The sequence below is a fragment of the Cynoglossus semilaevis genome, chromosome Z, assembly GCF_000523025.1.
Source record: "Cynoglossus semilaevis isolate Cse_v1.0 chromosome Z, Cse_v1.0, whole genome shotgun sequence".
Lineage (NCBI taxonomy): Eukaryota > Metazoa > Chordata > Actinopteri > Pleuronectiformes > Cynoglossidae > Cynoglossus > Cynoglossus semilaevis.
Window position 1 is genome coordinate 2,827,834 of NC_024328.1, and position 26,261 is coordinate 2,854,094.

Below are 26,261 nucleotides of genomic sequence, written 5' to 3' on the forward strand. Positions count from 1 at the left end.
TGTTTCTAGCCTTGCTGCCCTTCCACCTGGTCTCCTGCTACAAAATGTCTACTCTTCTTCTCTCCATCATATCAGCCAGTTCTCTACTTTTCCCTGTAATTGTACCTACATTCCAAACTTCAGACCAACGCTTCTATTCTTCCTCTTTTCTCTTTTTGTCTGAATCAATTGTCCTCCTCTTCTTCTCTGTCTCTGACCAACAGTAGTCCAATTTCCATCAGTGCCCTGTAGGTCAACAGCACTGTTGGCGGTCGTTGTTGACCGTGTTTACACCAGATGCCCTTCCTGACGCAACCCTCACCATTTATCCGGGCTTGGGACTGGCACTATAAAACAGTGATTTGTGTACCATAGCGGCTGGTTTCATTTGTGAATATTTATATATTTAAAATATATAAATGTTTAAAATGAATATTTATATATTTCAAAATTGAAAAATGTCCAGCAGATTTTTGTACGATGCCTGGAAATACCGTATTGATATCCTGAGGGCAAGCCATTTTAAAGTGTTAAACAGAAAAACTACAAAGCAATTAAAATTGAACAACAAAAATGGCCACAATTTGATATTTGGCCAAACGATAAAAAAGTAAATGTGTTACAAATGCAAGGATTCTGCCACCTAATAGAAATTGCATTACATTAGTCAGAAGATAAACCAAAGTTTTACAAACGCTCATGGAATAGCTACAGGTTGCTAGCTAAAATACTGTCACTGGAAGTCACTACGTGATTAGGTTATATATATATATATATATATATATATATATATACTGTTTTTTTTTGCCGTAATTTTCCGACACTGCTGGGCAGTCGTGAACATCCTGTTGTCCGTTTTTCTTCTTCATGACAGCAGTTCCTCTCTGTAAGTCCAGAACGACTCATCTACAGTAGCAGTCAATAATGTTCACAGCCTATCAACCTCCACAGCCAATTACATCTGACCTTCCATGGTCCTAACATCTGCTGGACACAGGCAGGTGTGACCTCCCTCTTTTCCTCCCATTGTTCCAACAGCTTTTTCTACCCCCCGCCCTGCATAGCCTCGAGCATCCAGCTCCACACAGCTTGACTCATCTGATTTGCTAGCAGCTCATCACAGTCGACGACAGACAGTAAACAACATTGTCTAAGTGTAAAACAGGGCTTCCTGCTAATTTGGCCTTTAACAAAAATATATGTTTTATTTCACCCCACATGACTAACTTTTAATTTATGTTTCAGCTAATTAGATCTTTCGGACATGTCTCTGATTTATTTTGGAATTTAGGTATTTGTCTGTTGAGGTTATACTTTTTGGCCAACGCTTGGCATTTGTACCAACTATTGAGTATTTATGGTCAACTTTAACCAATTTTAGTTTTATAGCTTATATGTTTTTCTGTCCTGTGCTTTGTTTTGGTTACATTGGACTGCTGCTCATTTGGTTAGTTGGTTAAATAGACACGGTTGGATGTTAATGTCAAGTCACTTCAGAGCTATATTTAGCTATTTGTTGTGATTCCATAGTGTAGCAATTGTAAGCAGAGAGTCTTGGGTTTGATTCCCAGAAGAGCCCCCATGCTTGGCACCCCCAGGGGGCAGCCTGTTAAGGTACATCTGCAGTGGACACAATAAATTCCCCAGCGTGGGATCAATAAAGTTGAATTTGTTATTATTGTTTTGCTTTTTGTAGGCTTCCTGCAGCTGACTTTTAGCAGACAACAGCAGTGACTCTCTAATTGGACTAGCCTGTGTGAGAATCTAACTCCTCTGTGTTGCCATTCAGGCAGGTTTGCCCCACATAGCACTCATATGGCTGCAGGCATCCTTCCCCACACCTCCTGTCTCATCTGATTTGCTAGCATCCCGTCACAGTCAAAGGCAGAGGGTAAACAGCATTGACTAGATGTGAGATCCAGACTGGCTTCCTGCTAATTTGATCTGTAAAACAAGGTGTGCTGCTGTCCTAACACTGTGACTTCTTCTCCATCACCAAAGTGGCAGTGCAGTGACTTTGACCAGCTGCTGGTGCACTGCTGAGAGAGTCTGACGTCCGTGATGTTGTCAAGCGCTGCTTCGGGCAGATATTGATGATTGAATCGTGTGGACAAAGCCCCGGGTGGTGCTCAGTGATTGGAATACCTCCTCTTATCCAATTACACAGTGGTGGAATTATTTTCTGACTGGATTTCATTAAGAGGAGAGTCAACCTCTGGCAATTATAGCAATGTATCTGACAGTAAAATCCATTAGTTGTAATGAATTGATCAGCACTGAGAGGAACAAGTGTGTTCACTGAGCAGCGGTGGTCGTCCGTCACACCTCAGCTGTTCTTTTCCCTGGGTCACCGGTTCTAGTCTTCCATAACCAAAATGAAATGGATAACTGCCTATACCAGGCTCTGGAAAAAGATTTGCAAAAATCTGGAAAAAGATCTTCTCATATTCATGAAACATGAATAAGATCATGGACCTCTGATCCAGTTTAGACTGATACCATAGGCAACTTGATCTGATTTAGATTAGGGCAAAATAAACTCCATCACGGACAAAGAACTATGCCTCGATTCAATACTCAGGATCGGTATCAATCCGTTATCGATAGAAACAACTACAGCCCATCGATCTGATACCCAAGACCAAATCCTCAACATAATTTTGTGTGACATGCCATAAACAGAGACACTATCGCCTCAGCAACAGCAGTCCGCAGCAGCTGGAGGAGAGAAGAAGGTATGGGATTGATATCGGTATCTACAGATAAGTTGCAGTATTGGTATTAAGTTGTATCCAGTCATCCCTAGTACAAACTTATTCCAACTCTGGACCATGTCATAGCGTCTCAATGGATTTGGGTCAGACCCAACTGAATTCATGTATGTGTTATGTTGGAATCAGATATGTTGATTTAGCCACCAAAACGTTCTTACTGTGTCCTAACGCTGTCCCTTCTTCAGCCCTGACAGAAGCTGCTGTTCCAACAACAGGACAAATGAACATCTGTATCTGTGTTGGAACAGCAGTGAGTGTCTTCTGCTCCACTGAACCATCCATCTCCGCAGGGTCAGGCTGTAGGAATTATCATTTCGTACACGCACATCTGTTTATCCATCCACCCATCCATCAATTCAACATGAGTCATGGTAGGATTCAAAGACAATTCCACTTGACACTGGCTGACATGCAGGTTACATCACGGCTTACGAAATCCAATATACAGTAATCCAAGGAAAAATACTATTTGGATTAAATGCACTTAGCATATACAATTTAAAAAAACAGTGGTGTTTTATGTACATTACACCAAAATGTAGTTATTCTGAAGGGTATGTTTGGACAACATTGTGAACAACCTAAAGTATTTCAAGTTCTATATTTCAGTATTGTATAAAGTAATATTACATTTCCCCCCGTTTTTTATGTCCAATATGACAAGTATGACATTACTGGTGGGGTTGTTCTCTGCTGCACGCTTTCTGCCAGATGCTCAACAATAGCATGCAAAGTTACAGTAGAGTGCATCAACAGTGCAAGGTCAGACAGCCATTCATCCTCCATTAAGCTGTTTAATCTCTAAATGCTGCTATTCTGTTACCGTGGGAGCTGCACACAGCAGTGCAGGAAGAACAGTCAAGATAAAATACTTCACATACTGTACACCAGCAGTAACACAACCCTCTGTCCGACTACAGCCTACAGTCTGCTGTGTATTCTGACTTTTGCAACATGACAGCAACAGCAACGTAGGCTGGAGCTGAGTCCAGCCCAGGCATCCTGCCCAGATATCCAGCCCAGACGTCCTGGCCAGTGCCTTTCAGATGAATTTTTAACTGTTTAATGAACCAGAGAATTAACAAAAACCATATCTCTCTTCCAAACCTTGCTGTAGATCCACTTGAGTTTTTGCAGCAGCAGCCATTACCTGTGTTGCTTCAGAGATTAAATGTACTGCATGTTTACTTGTAAAAAAAAAAGAATGTAAGTAGAATTAAAAACCTTTTATCTGATTTTATTTCAGTTGGTCACACTGAAGTTTAAGGTTCATTTCCTGCAAAACCATACATCATTACTCAAACAACGGAAAATAAACAAATGATTTCAAGAAATGGTAAAAATTATTATTATTATTTTTTTTAATTCAAAAAAATTAAATCAACTAGTGTTTGGCAAATGACTGTGTTGCTCCGACCTCATGTACAGCTGCTGGCTTTGCCTATTCACCAACTTTGTGAAAATAAATCTTTTATTCTCAGAATCTGTGCAGCCTCGGCCTCGAAAACAGGCAGCGGTTCTGGCACAGAGTCTTAAACCAACTCATTTATGGTGTTTGTCCTGTGGCATTGGACCAGAGAAATGTGCTGCTGTCCACTTGATTATTGGACTGAGGAGGAAAATTGAGTTAGTACTTTGATAATGAAGTTCCATCTCCTTTCTCTCGTCTTGTGTGTATTTAAGTGCTGTGGTTTTCAAAGTGGGGGCGCCGAAGGGCCTCAAAAAAAAAATCGTCAGATTTTCAAGTTTTTGATAGTACCTGAATGCACCTCATGTGACTGCTGCAATTTTGACATGACAAAGTCATAATCTGTCCAGACCTGGTAGTTTGCACTTGTTATCATAGAACATAAGGTTTTTGACAGTGCTGAAAGCATGTTTGTTAAAAATAAAATAATAAAATAAATTTCATGAATAAAAAGATTCGTAACCTAAAGACACATAACTTTCTCTACAAAATGAATGCTGTGGACCAAGATTATCACTTGGAAAACTCAGGTTTTAGCTGCAGCATCTACTGCAGTGGGAGACTGGTGAAATCTACTTGGAAACATTTGCTGAACCTACAAACTTTACCGTTTCTCACTATACTTTTGTCAAACTTCCATCACCCTCTTCACACACAAACACACACTCACACACCTAGTTCTGGATTCATAGAGAACTTCTTCCATGTCTCCCATAGTCGATTTTTCACATTTATGTTTTGCTGTACCTGTAGCTGCAGGCAAAAAACAGAGTAAGTCATAATTTATTAATACACCAGGTGTATATGGGGGAAAGAAAGAGCAGCTTACAGTGAGAACAGACCTGTTCATGGTCCGATCTGCTGGACGATCACAATACATATAATGTGGGTAATAATTTTTACATTCTCACATAATTCTGTGAAATATTTGAAATCTCTTTTGGAATATTTCTCACATATTTCCCAATAAGCAGTATCACCCGGTCCTTGTCAGGTTATTGTGATGTTCATGGCTTGATTTTTCCAGCGACACAGTGAGTTTTGTGCTTTTTGTAAATAAATTCACTGCACCTGAAAAGAGTCTCCCTCTGCTTCATCTCATGGCAAAACATAACAGTACTTGTCTTTTGTTTGACTTTAAGTGATCTTTTTCTAATGTACTATCTTGGCTGACATTAAAGACACTTTTACATATATTTCAACGTATACTGGCAATGTTAGTAGCTAAATATTTGGGCGTTTGCATTATTGACAATTCTATCTGAATTGTTATAGCATTTTTCAATCTTTTTAACAAAAACTGTTGGTTAACTTGTTAGCACTGTGTCACCAATTGTTTGGCTAAACTGGGCTAGTCATTTAGCCATTTATGGCTACATATGTTTCTGGCGATATGGTCTTTAAACATTAACTTTTAGCTTTTCTCTTGGTGGATGTAGCGGTCCCAAAGTGTAGCAGTTATCCCATCTTCCTTAATGCAGAAGGTTCTGTGTTTAAGCCCCAGAGAAACAACATACTTAATGGAACCTCCGGTATGGCAGCCTGTGAGATACAAACACATATTTAAAGGCAACTTCTGTGGTCTGTGTGTTGCAAGGACTTACATTATGAATTTCTGCAAGGTACTTCAATTTTAGATCTGCTTATCTATTTACCTAAGTATTTTTAGTGACTCTCTTAGCATTGATTAGCTTGAACAATCTTTTCCACTATTTCCTTTCTTTGAAATGTTTTTCCTTGCTTTTGGTTGCTTTCTTTTTTCTGGGCTGAGCTGTACTGTCGTAACACCTACACTATCATTTCTACTTTGCTTTTGAACAATTAATTAACTTTTAACTGTCTCCTAGCTCTAGGATAGGCTAGCTCATGGCTAGGTTTAAGCGTTTCAATTTTTATTTTAGGTTTTTAATTAACACAAGATGCAACCTTCAGTATATTTCAATGCATTTGATAACACAGAGTTTACTAAAGTAAGTCATTTTGGAGTTATGGTTTATTTTATTTTCACAAGAGTCAGATTATGGTAGTAAACAAACAAACTCTTCTTCTCTTCCTTTACAGTTTACCTATGTCACCTCAGTCATTGTGTTTCTGCAGCCTGTAAGGAAAACACACAGCAGACCTCTGATTAAATGGGGTTGAGTTAAGCCTGACTGCGTCCAAATATGAAATGTGAGCCCCTGATGGAAGCTGAGGGTGAATTAATAATAGAAAGCAGAGGTGGCTCAGCTGCTGTGTCTGTGCAAAGACAAATAAACAGCTTTTTTTAAAATCCCACATTCCTCAAAGTCATACAGCAGTACTTCAGTCCATTTTTAATGAGTGTTTGGGAAAAAAAACGTGTCAGGATGATCTGCTGGCTGTCACTTATTATTGTCACATGTCATTTAGGTTTTTGTGATTGAAGCTTCAATGGGATGTTATTAAGTTTGTTGAGTTGTTGTTCACACAATATTTCTCAGCATACAGTGTCACAAACAACAAAAGCTGTATAAAGAAATACTGATTAACGACGAGAGTATAGAGTTGATTGTCTGCTTGCTTTTATCATTTGTTTGGCTTCTCTTGAGACATGATAGAAAGCTCAAACACCCAGGATTTTCAGATTTCTTTTTTCCTTTTTTTTTTCAGAAGACGTTTTTTGGTTTTGGTTTGGTTTTCTGTAGCTTTTACCTTTTGCCATAACCTTTTGGTGCAATCATAAAAACAAAACACTTTTCCCCTCGGCAATAAAATTTGCACAACGATCCAAGGTCAATACTAATGTTGGTATTTGTGACGTTTTTCCTTAGATGAAGTCAACAGAGTTGGACCAAGGGCTTTTCACTGACAGCTACTGCAAAGTGTGCAGCGCACAGCTCATCTCCGAGTCCCAGAGGGTGGCCCATTATGAGGTAACATGTCGCCCCTTGCCTTCACTTATAACCTTACACCAGTGGAACATTCTACACCACCCTAGAGTTAATGAAACGCTCACGCTGTAGTGTCTTGGACCTGGAAAAAATGTATCTGTTAACACCTGAAGCTAAATCCTAAACACTTGGCTTTAATGTTGGAGATAAAGTAGTGGTTGCAATGGTCTTAAAAAAACAACAACTTTTATTACTAGTTTTATTGCTGTTTACATGAGTACAGGTGTATTTTCAGTTAATGTTTAAATTCTATATTTTTGGCTAATTGCAACTGGTGCATTCCTTGTGGAAGGCTTTGGTTAATTTTTATTATTAGTTATTATTAGTCATTTACATTGTAAATCTTAACTTTTTTTTATTATTTAAGTACTTTTAGGACAGACATATTTTCTCAGGAAATGTGAGATACATTTTGGGGGTAGGAACTACAGTGGGGAAAGTGTACAGGAGCCTCTTAGCCTGAAACATGATCTGGAACACTCACTAACCTCTGTTTGGTTTTTTGTTTTGTTTTTTTTTTTTGTTTGTTTTTTTTAGGCTTTAGTTTCCCACCAAAATAAAATCTGCATGTCATGGGATTGAGTTCAGAGAAATTCTCAGAAACTATGAGAACACTCAGAAGGTCAAAGTCTGAAATCAGCCGCAGGGTTTCTGCAGAAGAGCATAGGAAACTTTTTTTTAACTTGGTTCATCGAATAATTCAAGCATAAAGTGGAGTGGGACTCACTGGATGAGGGGTTAAAAAAAAACCAAAAAAAAAACCCAACCTGCCTGTTTGCTGTTTGGCAGATTAGTCTGTAATCTGAAAATAGTCACATCATCGTACCATAACTTTTTGCACTTCATTATGGCTCCCAGGTGTAAGTCAGACTGTTCTGATTTGTTTATGTCCTTGATTATGATGTTACCACTTTGTTAGCATAGGTGAGTAACACGTATATACAGATCCTTTCCAAAAAATTAGAATATCGTGAAAAAGTTGTTTAATTTCCATAATTCCATTCAGAAAGTTAAACTTTCATATATTCATAGATTCATGGGCCACAATTTAATCAATTTCAGGTATTTATTTGTTTATTTTTTACATAATTTTGGCTTCCAGCTCATAAAACCCACAAAAACAGGATTTCAATAAATTAGAATACTGTGAAGAAATCATCAGGGCATGAATGTTTTAAACTGAGTGTCACACACCAATCATCTACTAAACTCAAAGCACCTTCACAGGTTTCCCCAGGTGTTATTTATTTGCTTTGGTTTGGTTCAATTGTCTCAGTTCGGTTCAATATGGGGAAGACTGCAGACATGACAACTGCCCAGGAGACCATCATTGATACCCTCCATAGGATGGGTAAACCTCAAAAGTTTATAGCTAAGGAGGCTGGCTGTTCACAGAGTGCTGTGTCCAAGCATATCAATGGAAAGTCTACTGGAAGGGAAAAATGTGGCACTAGCAAAAGAGATGACCGTGGGCTTCAGCGGATTCTCAAACAGAGAAGATTCAAGAATCTGGCAGAGATCCAGAAAGAGTGGACTGAGGCAGGAGTCACAGCTTCAAAAACCACCACATTCAGACGAATCCGGGAGATGTTGGCCAGTGGTCCAAGGTCCTCTTTTCCGAGGAAAGTAAAGTGTGCCTTTCATTTGGGAATCAAGGTTCAAGGGTTTGGAGGAAGACGGGTGAGGAACAGAACCCAAGCTGCTTGAGGTCCAGTGTGAAATATCCACAGTCAGTCATGATTTGGGGTGCAATGTCCAGTGCAGGTGTTGGTAAACCATCTCCCGGATTCGTCTGAATGTGGTGGTTTTTGAAGCTGTGACTCCTGCCTCAGTCCACTCTTTCTGGATCTCTGCCAGATTCTTGAATCTTCTCTGTTTGAGAATCCGCTGAAGCCCACGGTCATCTCTTTTGCTAGTGCCACATTTTTCCCTTCCAGTAGACTTTCCATTGATATGCTTGGACACAGCACTCTGTGAACAGCCAGCCTCCTTAGCTATAAACTTTTGAGGTTTACCCATCCTATGGAGGGTATCAATGATGGTCTCCTGGGCAGTTGTCATGTCTGCAGTCTTCCCCATATTGAACCGAACTGAGACAATTGAACCAAACCAAAGCAATTAAATAACACCTGGGGAAACCTGTGAAGGTGCTTTGAGTTTAGTAGATGATTGGTGTGTGACACTCAGTTTAAAACATTCATGCCCTGATGATTTCTTCACAGTATTCTAATTTATTGAAATCCTGTTTTTGTGGGTTTTATGAGCTGGAAGCCAAAATTATGTAAAAAATAAACAAATAAATACCTGAAATTGATTAAATTGTGGCCCATGAATCTATGAATATATGAAAGTTTAACTTTCTGAATGGAATTATGGAAATTAAACAACTTTTTCACGATTTTTTTGGAAAGGATCTGTATGTACATTTGGTGAGTTCCGACTTACTGCACAAATTGAACTCTAACATAAGTTGAAGACCGCCTGTAGTATTGTAGTAATATAGTTCAATAATAAAATACGTTTTAATTTTGTATCTATTGTAACTTTTTGCAAACTCAGTTTTCCTTTTTTTGTTTCCTTTTTTTAAATTACCTTTTCCTGATTGTTTGCCATCTGTTAGCTACTGCAAATAAAATATTTAGAAAAAATCCTGCATTTTTTAAAAATTTAATGAATAATAGATTCAGATTGCATTCATTTTCTATATTAAAATATCAAAAAGTCAACCAAACCAAGTTCTGTTTCAAATACACTGCCAAACCTTCCTACCAGTCCAACTGGTAGGATGTTGGTTTTCCACTTGGATGTGGACTCTGTGTTGTGGGCGTACAGTATATGCAGCATGTTGCATGTATGCAGTATGTTTTATATTCACATACCACCGTAGATGTGAGTTAGTTTAACACAGAAGTTTTACAACAGAAAGATCGACCACGATCTCAGGCTCTGTGTGGGAGGCAGACACCTGGTTTCCTTCCTCCTGCCTGGGAGGTGTCAGGTAGAGTTGTTGCTGCAGATGCAGCCTCTCACTCACTGTCACTGTGAGTTAGAAGACCACAGTGCTGCTGCTGCTGCCCATACTCTCTAACAAGAAGTGATAGGAACGATGTGAAGCCCTCGGTCCACTCGTGTGGTTCTATTAGAGGGAAGGTGGTTGTAATTATTTCATCAGCCTTAAGGAATATCATTTGAGTGAATTTAACCTTGAATTAGAATATATATTATTTCCTTCAGGGTGAAATCTCATAAATAGCAAATGGTAAGACCTATTATTTTCTCTGACAGCGTCACTTGGTTTAAAGTTTGTTTCCCTTTGCCTTTGACTCAACTTTTCTTCTACAACTATTAAAAAGTTGAAATGAGTCTGCTGCAGGCTGTTGTGCTCCAGCGTGAAGTTCTATTTAAAGTCTACAGGTAACAGGAGAAGCCGTTTTGTTCTTCGGGGCGTTCCTAGAGATGGGAAGTGGGAAGTGGATCCAAATCAAATATTCATTCAGTTATTGTCTGCTCCATGAGGAATACGACACTTGGCCTGTTGCCTCCTAGACACAGTGTTCATTTGGATTGTGCTTTGGAACATTAGAAGCTGATAAAATGAGGTAGGTTACTCAGCAACAAAACGATAGTTGTAAAAATAGGTGCTTTACAGTTGTATCTGGGTTGTTGGAAATTGTCTCCTCTGCATTCTTTCTGATAAACAATGACCTTTAGAACCAAACAGAAGAAAATTGAAGCAAAACTGGATGCAAGGGAATTGTGTAACTGACGGCTTTGGCTGTCCAACATTTGCATCGTGAGCATCTCTGTGTGAATCGGCTTTTTGTTTGGAGTCCTGAGTTTCTGTTCTCAAAAAATTGGAATTACTAATCTATAGAAGGTAAAATATTACAGAAATATAAATATAACAAAATATAAAAACCAAGGGAAAATGTTTCCCAAAATAAAATGAAATTAAAGACTAAGCCAATAACAACCCTACATAAACATTTCTATATTTTTATTAAGAACTTTAAAATCATTTTTAAGGATTTTAATCTGACATTGTTTAGAAATCTGCTAAATGATGCATTCAAAATTTGATAAAATTGCCCTAAAACTTCCAACACACTGTGGTGTAAAAATACCCCAAACTGACAGCTCCTCTCTCTTTTCCCCTGAGCTTAAAAACTTCAGACAGACGGTTCATCTCCGATCGCTTCAGTGTCGCGTGTGAATTCTTACAGCTGTTCTAGATGGAACATTAAAATCCCCTAAGTTAAGACTCGGGTCCCAGGTTTCAGCAGAGATGGCAGATGTAACGTATTCATCTTTGGGAGAACATCAAAGCCACTGAAGTTCCTCTGCGGAGTGGATCAGAGCTCTCTCCGCTTCAAAGACTTGCGTTGCTCATGTTAATTCTGCATCTGTCTCTTTGCATGTGTACGAGGGTGGGTTGTGAACCGCAGCCTCCTCCGGCAGGATGCCCCTGCTACCAGCTCCGCAGGAGAAACCCTTTCAAACACCGTGTGCTACTGCTCACTGAGGCAGAGGAGCAAAGTGTGCTGGAGGAAAATGATTGCGTTACGTTCAGTGTGCGCTGGTAGAATATTGATGTTTCATATGATTACAAAGAAGCAAACACAGTGATCAAAAGCAGACTTTAACAGTATGGCTGTAAAATAATTGGTTTTGAATCTATCAAGATGTTGCTGATGCTGATGGTACCCTAATCTGTAATAAGAGGAGAAAGCAGGCAAAAGAACAACTGCAATAGTTGAAAAATTAAAAAGAAAGTTAGGATGAAAATGAGGAATGTCAAATGTTCAGAACTGAGAAACAGTTGTTGTTAGAGTCATGAGGGCAATCTTAAAGAAGCACAGAGCCATGCAGCCTGGTGTAATCACCTAAAATGACATAAAAATCCTTAAGGGACTCACCTGAACTTGCCTCTCCTTGTGTTTCCATTATGAGTCATTGTTGTTTTTTTTATGTCCACAAAATATTGAGTAATTAATCTGACTTTGCCAGCCTTAATTAGTCTGACAGATTAATTAAGACTGAAGGCTGAAAGTTTCAAGCATGAAACGCTTTCTTAAATATTCCAAAGAGTTTCATCTTTGACCTTCATTGAGGTCAGTGTAAAAAACCTGCTGCTAACGTTTCCCTAGAGTAGAATGGGGAATTGTGGTGTTAAGTCATGTGAGAGATGACTGCAGGCTATCTCTGGACGTCTGACATGTGTTATAAGCAAACAACCAGAACCCGTAGAGGATGCAGAGATAAATATGAGGCTGCAGCCTCACTGAGTGAATGGACACGTTCCACGGGGAAAGGTATTAGAATCACCAGTAGGGATCAAATCTGCTATTTTCCATCATCACTGCAATTTAGAATGTCTTTGTGTTTCGGTGCATATTATTAAACACCAACTGATCTGAGGGCTGTTGAAGTCATCTTTTCTGCCATGCTATCTACTGCTTTTCAATAGGTATAGCATGGTAGCTTTTAAAGAATCTGGAACCATTTAATGGAAGTGCTCAACGTTGAGGATCAAATTTTGTAGAAAAAGCTGCTCAAAAACAACAATATAAACCCTAAATGACCCTAATGTAACTAAATGGAGAAATGTCATAAGATTTTTGGATGTTACTCTCAGTTGGTTGAAGGATGTGTGTACGCTTTTATTTTACGCTATTATTATAATGCAGGAAACTAGAAATCAGTGCAAATGTCTTTTTGAATGAATTACTGTGAGCAAGAATGGAATTATTGTCATTTCCTCCATTCATTGATCCAGCAGCTCTGTGTGTTTCAGCAGCCACAGACAAACACGTTCTCTTTGCCTTCATTGGAGTCAGAACCTGTCGATCTGGAGAACATTTATGCAGAAAAGCTGCAGCATCTTTGATTTTCTTCTCTGCACTGACAGTAAAATGAACACATTTTGGAATTCTTATGACATTCATTTTTGGACCTTTACTCTTCCTTGTCTTCTGTCTAAATAATTGTATTCTAGTATTAAGAATGTAGTGAAAATGACTATGCAGTGAACGTCACTGTGTTGGCTGTGCAGCGAATGGCATATTAAGCGCCAGTGTGAATATGACATTAGTTTCTACACTGTTCTGTTTTGTCACTTGGCATGCTGGCTATTTCAGCACCAGGCACTGTCCACCATGTTGAGATAAGATTACTGGCCATAACATGCGATCATTGATATAATATGACATATGTGTGTCTATGTTAGTGTAATAATATACAGATAAGTACAGTAACACAGTACAAAATAATATTAAAATGACTGTAACTAGAAAATAGTATTTTAGGATTTATGGTTTTGTATCCTTAACACATAATTAACTGACCATGTAAAAGTGAGTTTGATTTTGATATTTTTATTTTGCTTTAACTGTGAGCAGTGCAGAAACATAGGTTCCTGTTTTAGCCTGTATACAGATTCATCTTCTTTATCCCAGGTTGTTTATCTTGAATATATTAGTTTGACACCATCCCCTCTAACATGCGCAGAAACAAAAGAACAGGGTCTTTTTTCTTTTTTTGTTTGTTTGTTTTGCAAAGCCAAACCTGTCAAAAACACTGTCAAAATGTTGGTCTGCTCTGCACAAACACAATAGCAGCAACAATCCAAGACACTGCATAACAACTCTATGTTAGCATTATTTCTAAGATGTCATGAAAAGTTTTTGCACATGTCCAAAATCCATGGGACATTTCCTAAAAATAGTGTTTTCTCGTGTCCTGTTTTTTATATAAAGATTTTGTTTTCTACTTTTCAATACCTTTTTGTGACCTTCATTATTTTGCTAATACATTGATTATTTTTAGTGATGAGTCACATTAATCTAAATACTTGATCATTGTTGTTAAGCCTAAATATCTAATAAGAATAATATTATTAGGCTGCTGTTTCTGGACCTGCATAGGTTCTACAAACGTTCCGACACCCTGGAGTTTTTTCTATCCCACAATGACCTTACCAAGCGCTCCACTGTATCATTTTCTAAACCCAGTTTCTCACACAGTTTGATGGCCTCATCATCAGGTCGCAGCCTCTGAGTGTTGGAGAGTGTGTCAACTATTGACAAGCTAATCTGCGCTTTCCCTGCCTGTTCTGTTTGACCTTTCCCAATATTGATTTTTTGGAGGAGAGGATTAGTGGAGCACAGTAGCTCTGACCAGCGTGAGGAGCAATTTCCCTGTTTAGATTTAATCTCCTTGAAAATTCAAAGTTAATAAAGCTGGTTAATGATATTCTCGAAATCTATTGCAACATTCTACTTTCTCAAGTTCATACAAAGGGGCCAAAAGTCTTGCAACCCATAAGTGCAGGCGTTCAGTTGGAGAGACTATACAGTAAATACTCCTGTCAGTGTCTGTGAGAGTGATGCTCAGTGCTGCACACATTGATCATCTGTTGTCATTTTCATAGGCTTCGGGGGTAATGGGATGGAAATATTAGCCATTTCTGGTGCTGACAGAACTTAATCTACAGCAGGGAAATGAGAGCGAATCATCGCAAACGCCCGCAGATAATTGAAGAGGCTGAGAAGTGCTGTTGCCTTGAGCCTGTGTGATGTGATCAGAGCAGAATGAGAAACATAATCAAAACAAAGACTCCTTTGCCTCCTCATAAAAGTCCTTCTCGTTGTAATTAAAATGGTTAAAAAAGAAAAACATGACATCCTCAGGAACTGACTCCACAACACGTGGTAATAATATGACACACATTATAACACACTCTCCAACTTGTTGGCACAATGAAAAGGTTCTGGTGTAAGCAAAAATGACACCGCTGAGATTCTCAATCCTTTTTATTTAGTTCAGCTTAATGCAGCAAGTGTTTACACTATTTAATTATGAGCCTGCATCACTACAAGAAACACAGAGGCAAAGGAGGGGATATTAATAGGAACCCTCCTCAGAGACGTGCCATTAGAACATCCTTTAAATAATGACTTTAGTGATGAAAGATTGATGAAACAGGTTTAAAACCACATGGAAATGATTTTAGTGAAGATTGGCATTCAGGTTTTATTTGAATTCAGATTAGATTTTGGCCTCTCAACTGAATTTCTAAGCCAGCAATTCAGAAGAATCAATTCAAATCAAATATTGATAATGCAGGCATTTGTGCCTGCATACAGGAAACAAACAGCACACGACATGTAAAAGCACTGGTGAAGTTCACATTATGTGTAAAATGACCAGGCAAAGTGACTGCCTTAATAGAAAAGTAGTAAACTGGTGATCTTGTTATAGGATGAGGGCTCATAACCAATACTCTATAATATTCTATGATATCAGGTCCTTGAGTGCCAGTAGAACAGATGTAGAGCAGTGTTTGTTGTTAGTGACATGTAGCTTTTTTTTCTTTGATTTCAGAGGGAAATTTCATTCTTTGTTAATGCCTTGTTTCAGTAAGAGTTTGAATCAACAGCTGTGACCCAGATTTATGACAGAAATGTGTCAGTTCTATCATTGTCCTGCTGTATTTTCCATCTAGTATGCAAACATGCCTCTGCCTAAAAATCAGTCAAGGCTTCAGTGTTGTGGTAAAAGGAAGTAGGAGATGAGGCCCCTGCTTATTATCACCAGGTTGACAGGCGAGAAACAAACTGAAGTCTTGCAGTGATAAATGCCCTGATTGCAAATGCTAATGTTAGTATGAGCTGGAGCGAGGCTCGTTTTTAATATAGAGCAGGTATTAGTTTGAAAAAGCAGCACGACAACGTTGGTGATGGAGGTAGAGTAGGGGTCTGTTTATGCTGAAAAATAAATCAATTGTGGCTCACACCAAAAGTCATCCTATCCAAAGTATAGAGGTCTACTATGGGTTCATGCAGATACTTTAGAGTGAATTAACTATGGAACTAGTACTGGGTTTTACTGATGTTACTTAATGAGTATTTTCATTTTTACCAAGTACCAATACCAGTACTACTTTAGGCATAAATAAAATACTAAATAGTCAATTTCTGCTACTTGTCATTAGCAGAAGACTATTTGAAGAATACATGAAACAAATCACTCTCTATACATAAATACATATTTAAATATATAAATGTCTCAAGTGAACACAAAACAAACACAATGTTGTCAATTAAGTCACAACAATAAAGTGAGTTTTTTCAGGTGGAAAACACCTCATAACAGGATAAATTTACATTTACTACAGCGTATCTTTGTGTTCTATAAATGTGTTGGTTTCATAACAGAATAATTTCATAGAATAAGTCTTGCTCCTGTCTTTGTCCCTCGTGTTAAAATTTCTTCAAACTGCTGACAACGTTGATCTACTCTAATAAAGTCGCCATGAGGGACACTGGACTGCAGCAGGTAATCACAGTAGCTGCATACCAAACCTAATACAGTGTATTAAAAATATCCTTTAGGTCCCTGTATTAATAAACAGAATCAATTGAACTGAGCAACAGGAACAGCCACAGTGCCCTAAAACGTTGAGGCTGAGACAGAGCAAGAGAGTCAAGTGGTTCAGGGAAGACCAAGTCTTAATTACCACCAGGTGGTTATTTTCCTTTACTAACTAATGGTAACTAACTAACCCTAACTTGGCAGCAGTACAGCATACCTCCTCCATCAGAATAACAATAACAATATGTGGACTTTATGCTCCTTTTTTTAACCTTTTAAGACTCACAGATATTGACTGTAAAACTATACCAATCATTCATTTTCCGTCTGTATGAATTTCTTTAAACCTGTCTGCCAGGAACATCTCTGTCCATCCAAGATACACTATATTACCAAAAGTATTGGCTCACCTGCCTTGACTCCTACTATGAACTGAAGTGCCATCCCATTCCTAACCCCGAGTTCAGTATGATGTCGGTCCACCTTTTGCAGCTATTACAGCTTCAACTCTTCTGGGAAGACTGTCCACAAGGTTGAGGAGAGTGTTTATAGGAATTTTTGACCATTCTTCCAAAAGCGCATTGGTGAGGTCACACACTGATGTTGGTCGAGAAGGCCTGGCTCTCAGTCTCCGCTCTAATTCATCCCAAAGGTGTTCTATGGGGTTCAGGTCAGGACTCTGTGCAGGCCAGTCAAGTTCATCCACACCAGACTCTGTCATCCATGTCTTTATGGACCTTGCTTTGTGCACTGGTGCACAGTCATGTTGGAAGAGGAAGGGGCCCGCTCCGAACTGTTCCCACAAGGTTGGGAGCATGGAATTGTCCAAAATGTTTTGGTATCCTGAAGCATTCAAAGTTCCTTTCACTGGAACTAAGGGGCCAAGCCCAGCTCCTGAAAAACAACCCCACACCATAATTCCTCCTCCACCAAATTTCACAGTCAGGCACAATGCAGTCTGAAATGTACCGTTCTCCTGGCAACCTCCAAACCCAGACTCGTCCATCAGATTGCCAGACGGAAAAGCGTGATTCATCACTCCAGAGAACGCGTCTCCACTGCTCTAGAGGCCAGTGGCCAGTAGTGCTTTACACCATTGCATCCGACGCTTTGCATTGCACTTGGTGATGCGTGGCTTGGCTGCAGCTGCTCGGCCATGGAAACCCATTCCATGAAGCTCTCTGCGTACTGTACTTGGGCTAATCTGAAGGTCACATGAAGTTTGTAGCTCTGTAGCAATTGACTGTGCAGAAAGTCGGCGACCTCTTTGCACTTTATACACTTGTGGCCAGGCCAAGGGATTAGGACACCTGATTCTGATCATTTGAATGGGTGAGCGAATACTTTTGGTAATATAGTGTACATTTGTCAGTGGGGAAAGAAGTAGCAGAAAAAAAATAGTGTATTTCTGGGGCTTGCTGTTTCAAGATTGAAGGATTTTATGTACAGGTCTTAGGATCAAAGAACTAACAACTATAATAAACTAATACTGATCAGACTTTTGTTCCTGTTTATTCTTGTACTTTCCCCTAAACAAAGATATAAGGAAAAAGTTAGATGTGAGGTCAGTGAGTTCTTCTCCCGCTCTGAGGTGTTTTGTTGTATTTCACTACCGTTCACTACACTTTATGGCCCCTGATTCTGGATCATTAGTCATCTCTTTTGAGTATGTGGTTCCTCAGGAATGCACCGTGGCAGTTCATCTTAGAGTCAATACAAACTCCCAGGAGCTTTTCACTTTTTTTTCTCCACAATTTTACATGGATAAACACCGAATGCCAACAGAAAATCAATGTTCAACTCAGATTGAGCTATTTTGTTGGAAATACAAATGACTGTCATGGGTCGTTAAAGCTCTGTTTCCGAATTACCACTGACTCATGATGCTTTTAGGCAAAGTCGTCGAGTGAAGCTTTAATCATCATCATTAGAAATCATGGCAGACATTTGTTTGCTCTACTTTGCAGCCAAAAAACAGAACAACATCATTAAAGCCAAAAACATGATTAACTTTGAAACAAGTTAATAAAAAGCATCAATGCATGAGTGGAATACACATCAATAAGAGAAGGTATTGATTTTAAAGACTAGGAAATGCCTCCTCTCATTAGCTCTTATCTTGAGTGACCAGCAGAGACATGCTCATCTCCACACACCCAGCCAATTAGAAGACATAATTTATCGGTTGCCATCACCTTTAACAGGTCACTGGTTGTTGAATCCTAAAGGTTGCTCCAACTTTCTCAAATACTCATTTGTGATGAGTTTCTGACCTGTAATGAATGTGGAGTCATTGAAAATGATAGTAAAATGATAAATATAAAAATATATTTTGCCTTACACAAAGTGAATCTATTTTAAACAATAACTGTATATATTTTTTGATAGTCTAGATGCTATACATTTAGAATACGCTATAGAATACCCAGACTTACCAAAAAGTACCTCACCAGTGACCTTAAAAGTTTTGCACTCGGAGAGAAGTGTCAGGACGTTAAAAGGTCTGACCATCATCATGTCATCTGCATAGAAACAATCAGCATTTCTACATTGACATGCCACTCAGGAAGTAATTGACGTGTCCCAGAGTCTGATTGACACATCACTCTGTGGTGAGAGATGAGTGGCAGTGAGCCTAAACCATGCCTGTAATGGAGACTTATTTATTTATTTATTTATCTATTTATTTATTTATTTATTATGTGCACTATTTCCACACCACAGGATAAAGAAATCAAATTGCAAGAGTTTATGTTTCCATGGTAGAGGCTGATATGAGTGGACATCAGTAGCAGCAGTAAACCAGACTCTCACACTGAGAAAGAAGAAAAAGCTGCCAACATCATTAATGGGATGGAGATAAAATGACAGCCCCCCTCTGCAGGTAGAGATGAAAGTAAATGATGCAGGATCATCTCATAAGGACATTTATAGGTGATGATTATAAGCAGTATGTCAATCATGTGCAGGTAATTACATTGACATTATGTACACATACACAGTATATTGGCTATGAGCTGACACTGTAAAAAGAGAAAAGTTGTAGTAGGTGCAAGTTTGTTTTTTCTGTCCTCTAGACTTGGGGCCTGAACATTATCTGTTATCTACTATCTCCACTTACTAGTTTTAGCACATGTGCAGACCAGATTACCAGGGATCACTTCTCTAACTTTATCTTCAAAGTATTCAACCATAGCTGTTTCTCTGTCCTGGTCACAATCGAAGAAAATGTCAATGTCAATGTCAGCTCAGCTCTTCAGTTTTCCACCCTCAAAACATAAACAGTGATTTTGAAGTATTGATTAATGCTCTGAGACACACGGAATCAAAACATCTAATACAGGCTCCCTATTTTTAGCCTGCACACAAGACTCTTTTTTATTACACTGTTCTGTTTGTCTTTGAAAAATGTGTGCAATATAGCAAACTTAACATTTGGTAAAGAACAGAAAGAGGAAGCAACAGGGGACGGACTGGGAGGAAACTGAGCTCTGATAAAAACAAACACACACTCCTACACCTGAATGGCAGTGCTTTCATCAAAATGTCACTTGAAACTGTTTTGAGATCATTTTATGATAAATATGGTTTCCTGTTCTGGAGATAAATGTGTCATACCCGGTCTTTGAACAGTGTGCGTATCTGGTCAAATATGTGGACAGATGTGCATTTGTTCTTTTCTCTGAATGTTTTGCATGTTTTGTCTCCTTTTGGACACATTACACTAAAGTTATTCACATATTTGAAGAATACAAAACAACATAATTCAGCAGCAGGGACATCTAACATAACTATGTGCAAACATCTAAATATTCCTACACTCTTACTGGTCTCTTCAGTCTCTGATGTATTTTATGGTCTTCTTTTATTCAGTTATTTTCAGCCACAGTCATGTTGAAAGGAAACTCTGTGGTTTAAAGGTTAATGAAATTAACTGTTTGTGGTCCAACACTGAGACACAAACATGAAGAACAGCTCAGTGGAACAATACCACAAGATAACAATGTTTCTGTAAAAAAAAAAGTAAAGTTTTAGAATAAACAAATAGAAGACAAAGATAGTTGAAAATTCAAGAAAGTAGTACAAAAAAGAGGTGGTAGGATGACAGGACAAACCATGCATTTTGCTGTGGCTGTGGTAATCACTCATTAACGAAATCATTAACTGAAAATTGGCAATTATCAGTTTTCCATTAAAAAACTAAAAAAAAATGCAAAATTATATATTTAAATTACGGTGGTCAAATTAATTTAATTAGGAAAGTAGGAATTTCATAAATGTCTCATCAGTCTCACTCCAGTCACCTGGTGCCCTGGGTATATATACAGTATATACTGTACCTCTCTCCCTCACTCCTCTGTTATTGTGGGATTGTTGTGATGTTCTTGTGTACCTTGCTCCAAGTTCCTGGTTTATTTTTGATTTGCTGTTGTTCCTGCCCGACCCTGTTCCAGTTAGTTCTTGTTGGATTTAGGTTAAACTTTATAAATAGTTAAACACAGCTCCACAAACTACAAAGTTGACTGCACCTAGAAGAGAGTCTCCTGAGTGCTGTTGTTGGTGTGTGTTGGTATAACTTGTGTTCTTCAAAAATCGAAAAAAGAAAAAGAGAGAAATCATTTTATTTTGTAGTTTGTGGAGCTCTGTTAACACTGTGGTTTTTGGGCCTAGTAAAATGAATAGGAGTGAATTGCTCCTCACACCTTTGTAGGTTTTTCCACTCTTTATGGTTGAACACAAAGAGGTCGACTGACTCAGACTGGAGAGATTGTTTAGACACTTTTGCCTTAGAAGACAATTATCTGTGGGTATTTAATTTGGAATGTTTTCATCCAACCAATTTACATTTTGTTTTGTAACTATTTTCAATTTTACAACAAAGACTAGAAAAGTCTAGACAGTCCAGTCAGCCTTCAGCTCATTTCTGCCTTTTACAGATTGTGATTAAATTCCAGTTCACATTTAGACTAACAGGATGAGACAAGAGGGAGACATAAACCGTCTGGTCAAACCATTGTCCTTCGGAGAAAGTATCCTCACTTGGCAGATTAGTTGGTGAGGTCTGTAAGCTGTTATTTCACACTAACAGGACACTTTTAACTTTCTGAATGAATAAAGAGAAGCTGTGACTTTCCTTTGATACAAAAGATGACATGGAATTATTAGGTCAATCTGGAAAACAGCATAAAAAGTAACACTTTAAACTCTTTTACTTTTGTCTAATTTTCCGCATCTTTGCCTCTATCCACAATAACATTGAAGTGACACTCAGAAGATGACTGTAATCCTATCTATTACCTTGAAATCCTCCGCCTGTGTCCTCAGGTGTCTTGTTTTCAGGTCCTCCTTCTGTCTGGCCCTACACTAATATCTCAAGAGCAAATTTGGCTCAAACAGTTATGTGGTTGACAAGATTGTTTCTCCTGGCCCACTGCCCAAGTAATCTGAAAAATCCATAAAGGTTCAATGAAAAGGGGTCACTTTTACTTTTACTTTTTTCCCCAGCCAAATAAAAACCTAATTGCTCTTTCGTAGCCTTGGTTTGAAATGGTCAAGGTCATTTGGTGGAACACTGGTTAAAAATGTGACCAAAGGTGAGAAACTTACAGTAAAAGAGCAACAGTTAGCACTTAGCAATGAAATGGCTAAAGACAATTTAAAAAATATGTCAAAGTTTACCCAACAAGATAAATGTGGAAAAGAAAGTAAAATTAAAATATCAAGCACATAGAGAACTCCAAGCTAAACAAAAATCAGAGAATGGCCAAAAAAATATTAATAAAAGAAGATTTGCCTAGAAAAAGCTGTAGGAAAGTAGTAGTGGTAGAGAGATGAATATTAGCTTAGTTTTGGTCAAAAATAGGCTAAACTGGAATAAAAAGAAAAGGCGACAAGTAGTCAAGTTTAATTGTTTCAAAAATAAGAAAACAAAATGTCAACAATGTTAAACTGACTTCTATCTGTTTCCCTTTTTCTCCAGAGTCGGAAACACGCCAACAAAGTGCGTCTGTACTATATGCTCCATCCAGTGGATGGAGGCTGTCCCGCCAAGAAGCTCAGAACAGACAATGTAAGTCTCTATGTCAGATTTCTATCTATCTTTTTTGCCAACACTGTAGTGAATGGTGTCAGTTATCACACAGGAAACAGAGCCATTAGACCACACCTGTGTCACACTCACAGCACTCCCTTTTAATGGGTGTGTGATGGACAAACACCACTGTATTTCTGCTGACCAGTGAACAGTGAGGGGCTGAAGGTGCTGGTGGTTTTAATGATGGGATCGTGACAAATACAAAAACAATAAAAAATAAACACACCGTGTGTGACAGCTGTGAGTGTGTGGCCTGTCAGTCAACAGTTACAAATCCATACCAAAAGACTGGTCATTGAACCATAGCCTTGTAGAGTAGTGTGGTCCTGTGTAGGGTTCTGTAATGGTAATATTGGCCTATACTTTTGTTCAGCCTATATTTTACTTCTTACTTTTTCTACTTCCATTGTAAGATTTTTTTCCTTCTTTTTTTCTCTTGTTAAGGGATATTTATTTCTGCCTTGTTCTGTTTCTGCAGGTGCCCTGTCTTTGTTGTTTTGCTCTACCTACCCACCTTTCCTTTACATTTCTCCACTGCTATATTTGTTATCTTATCCATCCTGTTATGTTAACACAACTTTAATTATTCTCCATGGTTCTCACTATTTCCTATCTCTGCCTCTATTATCAAAAGTTTCTTGTTTTTTTTTCTCCCCCCAGCACTCTCACTCTCTTGTCGGTGATCTTCTGAAGCTTTTATGGTTCTGGCCAAAACCACAGGGATCACTATGAAGTGTGATGACACTCAGGTTGCAGAAACTGGAGCATCACAGCTCATCATTCTTTCCTGAGCTTCTTTTTTGTTGGTGTGTTTGTTATTATGTTCCACAAGCTTTTGTCAGACAACGCAGGCACAACATATTTTACCATTTGATTAACAATCCCTCTGAACTCTCTCCTGTCACATTGAGGCCATTTTTCTGCTTCAGATTACATTACCAAAATACAGGAAAATTGATTGTGAGGAGAAAAATAAATCGTATTCTGTCAGAGTGGGGAACTCTGCAGAGATCCTGCAGGGATGGAACTTCTCATGGAAATCATCACTTTTTTTATCACAATTTACTGTTTTGTAATCACTTCCATGGCTAGAAAATAGTTGCTGGTTGTATCTGATACCTGATATCTAAACAGTGTTTAGCCAATGGAAGTTTGAAGTTTTCAGTGCCTTTAGCTTTGACCTTGTACTGTGTTTGACCAAGTATTCTCAGATTTGTTCTCCACAGTGGTGTCCCTTAAAACCCTCAGCTCCACATAATAATGGTGGTGGTAAAAAAAGATTTATGCAGTGTGATGCAGAAGTTGGCAAAAGGCCTAAGGTGGACGCAGTTGTTTACCGCCACTGTTTTTCTCTCTCTCCCTCTCTCCCTGCTTCCCTCCCGTAGCCTTGACTATTATTACAGCTGCTCTACATCAAAGCTGTTAGTATATTGTACACAGCTGTCAGGTAGAATTTGAGGCTGCTTTGTAATCACCCTGTTAACAGCGACAGTGAGGAAATTGATTTCCACCTAAATGGATCTAGGTGTTTATCCTGGAATCTCCATCCAGAAAACTTTGCATCACTGAGCAGCAGAAGTTCTTCAGTAAAGTTTCTATATGTGGTGACCATATCATTTTATATATATTTCATATTTATATATAATTTTAGCCAAAGGAGACAACAGTGAGAGCTGGGCCAAAGAGCACACTCTGGAACTGAGTGAAATAAGTGTGGAGTAGAGTTACAAAATATTATAATATATAGTATTTTAATATATTATCCATCCATCCATCCATCCATCATCAACCGCTTATCCGGGGCCGGGGCAACAGTCTGAGCAGGGTCACCCAGACTTCCCTCTCCACAGACACTTCCTCCAGCTCTTCTGGGTGGAACCCAAGGCGTTCCCAGGCCAGCCGAGCGACGTAGTCGCTCCATCGTGTCCTAGGTCTTCCCCTAGGTCTCCTCCCAGAGGGACAGGACCTGAGCACCTCCCGAGGGAGTCGTCCGGGGGGCATGCGATGTAAATGCCCAAGCCACCTCAGCTGACTCCTCTCGATGTGGAGGAGCAGCGGCTCTACTTCGAGCTCCTCTCGTGTGACAGAGGTCCTCACCCTATCTCTAAGGGAGCGCTCTGCTACCCTGCGGAGAAAGCTCATTTCAGTCGCTTGTATCCGGGATCTTGTTTTTTCGGTCATGACCCAGAGCTCATGACCATAGGTGAGGGTAGGAACGTAGATTGACCGGTAAATCGAGAGCTTCACCTTTCGGCTCAGCTCCTTCTTCACCATAACAGACCGACACAGCGAACGCATTACTGCGGCCGCTGCACTGATCCGCCTGTCAATCTCACGTTCCATCCTGCCCTCACTCCTGAACAAGACCCCAAGATACTTAAAGTCCTCCACCTGAGGCAGGACTTCGTCCCCAACCCGGAGGGTGCAAACCACCTTTTTCCGGTCGAGAACCATGGCCTCGGACTTAGAGGTGCTAATTCTCATCCCAGCTGCTTTACACTCTACTGCAAACCGCCCCAGTGCATGCTGCAGGTCCTGGTTCAAAGAGGCCAACAAGACCACATCATCCGCAAAAACCAGAGATGAAATCCGGTGATAATGAACAGAACCGGTGACAAAGGGCAGCCCCAGTCCAACATGCACCGGGAACAGGTCCGACTTACTGCCGGCAATGCGAACCAAGCCCCTACTCCGATCGTACAGGGACCGGACAGCCCTTAGAAGAGGGCCCCCAACTCCATACTCTCGGAGCATCCCCCACAGAATACCACGAGGGACACGAAAGCCTTTTCCAAGTCCACAAAACACATGTGGACAGGTTGAGCAAACTCCCATGAACCCTCAAGCACCCTGTGGAGGGTATAGAGCTGGTCCAGTGTTCCACGGCCAGGACGAAAACCGCATTGTTCCTCTTGAATCCGAGGTTCGACTATCGGCCAGATTCTCCTCTCCAGTACCCTGGAATAGACTTTTCCCGGGAGGCTGAGGAGTGTGATCCCCCGATAGTTGGGACACACCCTCCGGTCCCCTTTTTGAAAAGAGGCACCACCATCCCAGTCTGCCAGTCCAGAGGTACTGTCCCGGACTGCCACACAATGCTGCAGAGACGTGTCAACCAAGACAGCCCCACAACATCCAGAGATTTGAGGTACTCAGGGCGGATCTCATCCACCCCCGGCGCCTTTCCACCGAGCAGCTTTTTGACTGCCTCGGTGACCTCAGCGCAGGAGATTGGAGGATCAGCTGCTGAGTCCTCAGCCTCAGCTCCCTCCGCGGAAGGCGTGTCAGTGGGATTGAGGAGATCCTCAAAATATTCCTTCCACCTCCCAACGACATCCTCAGTCGAGGTCAACAGCTCCCCACACCCCCAAACTGCTTTCCCTTCCTGAGGCGCCGGATGGTTTGCCAGAATTTTTTCGAGGCAGACCGGTAGTCTTCCTCCATGGCCTCCCTGAACTTTTCCCAGACCCGAGTTTTTGCTTCCGCGACTACCTGAGCCACAGTCCGCTTGGGCTGTCTGTACCTGTCTGTACCTGTCGGCTGCCTCAGGAGTCCCACGAACCAACCAGGCTTGGTAGGACTCCTTCTTAAGCTTAACGACTTCCCTTACCTCCGGTGTCCACCACCAGCAGTTTCTGCTCCTGTACTTTCCTCCTGTAGGG

The 26,261-nt window shown here is 39.8% G+C and overlaps 1 protein-coding gene across 2 annotated transcripts in view; it reads left to right on the plus strand.

The window, feature by feature from the left end:
- zmat4a (zinc finger, matrin-type 4a) overlaps positions 1-26,261 on the plus strand; it is a 92,475-nt gene that overhangs the window by 12,663 nt on the left and 53,551 nt on the right. For both annotated transcript variants that reach the window (XM_025053374.1, XM_025053375.1), the window contains 2 exons: positions 7,014-7,115; positions 22,486-22,575. In XM_025053374.1, coding sequence (XP_024909142.1) covers positions 7,014-7,115; positions 22,486-22,575 — 192 coding nt within the window. The remainder of the gene's footprint in view (positions 1-7,013; positions 7,116-22,485; positions 22,576-26,261) is intronic.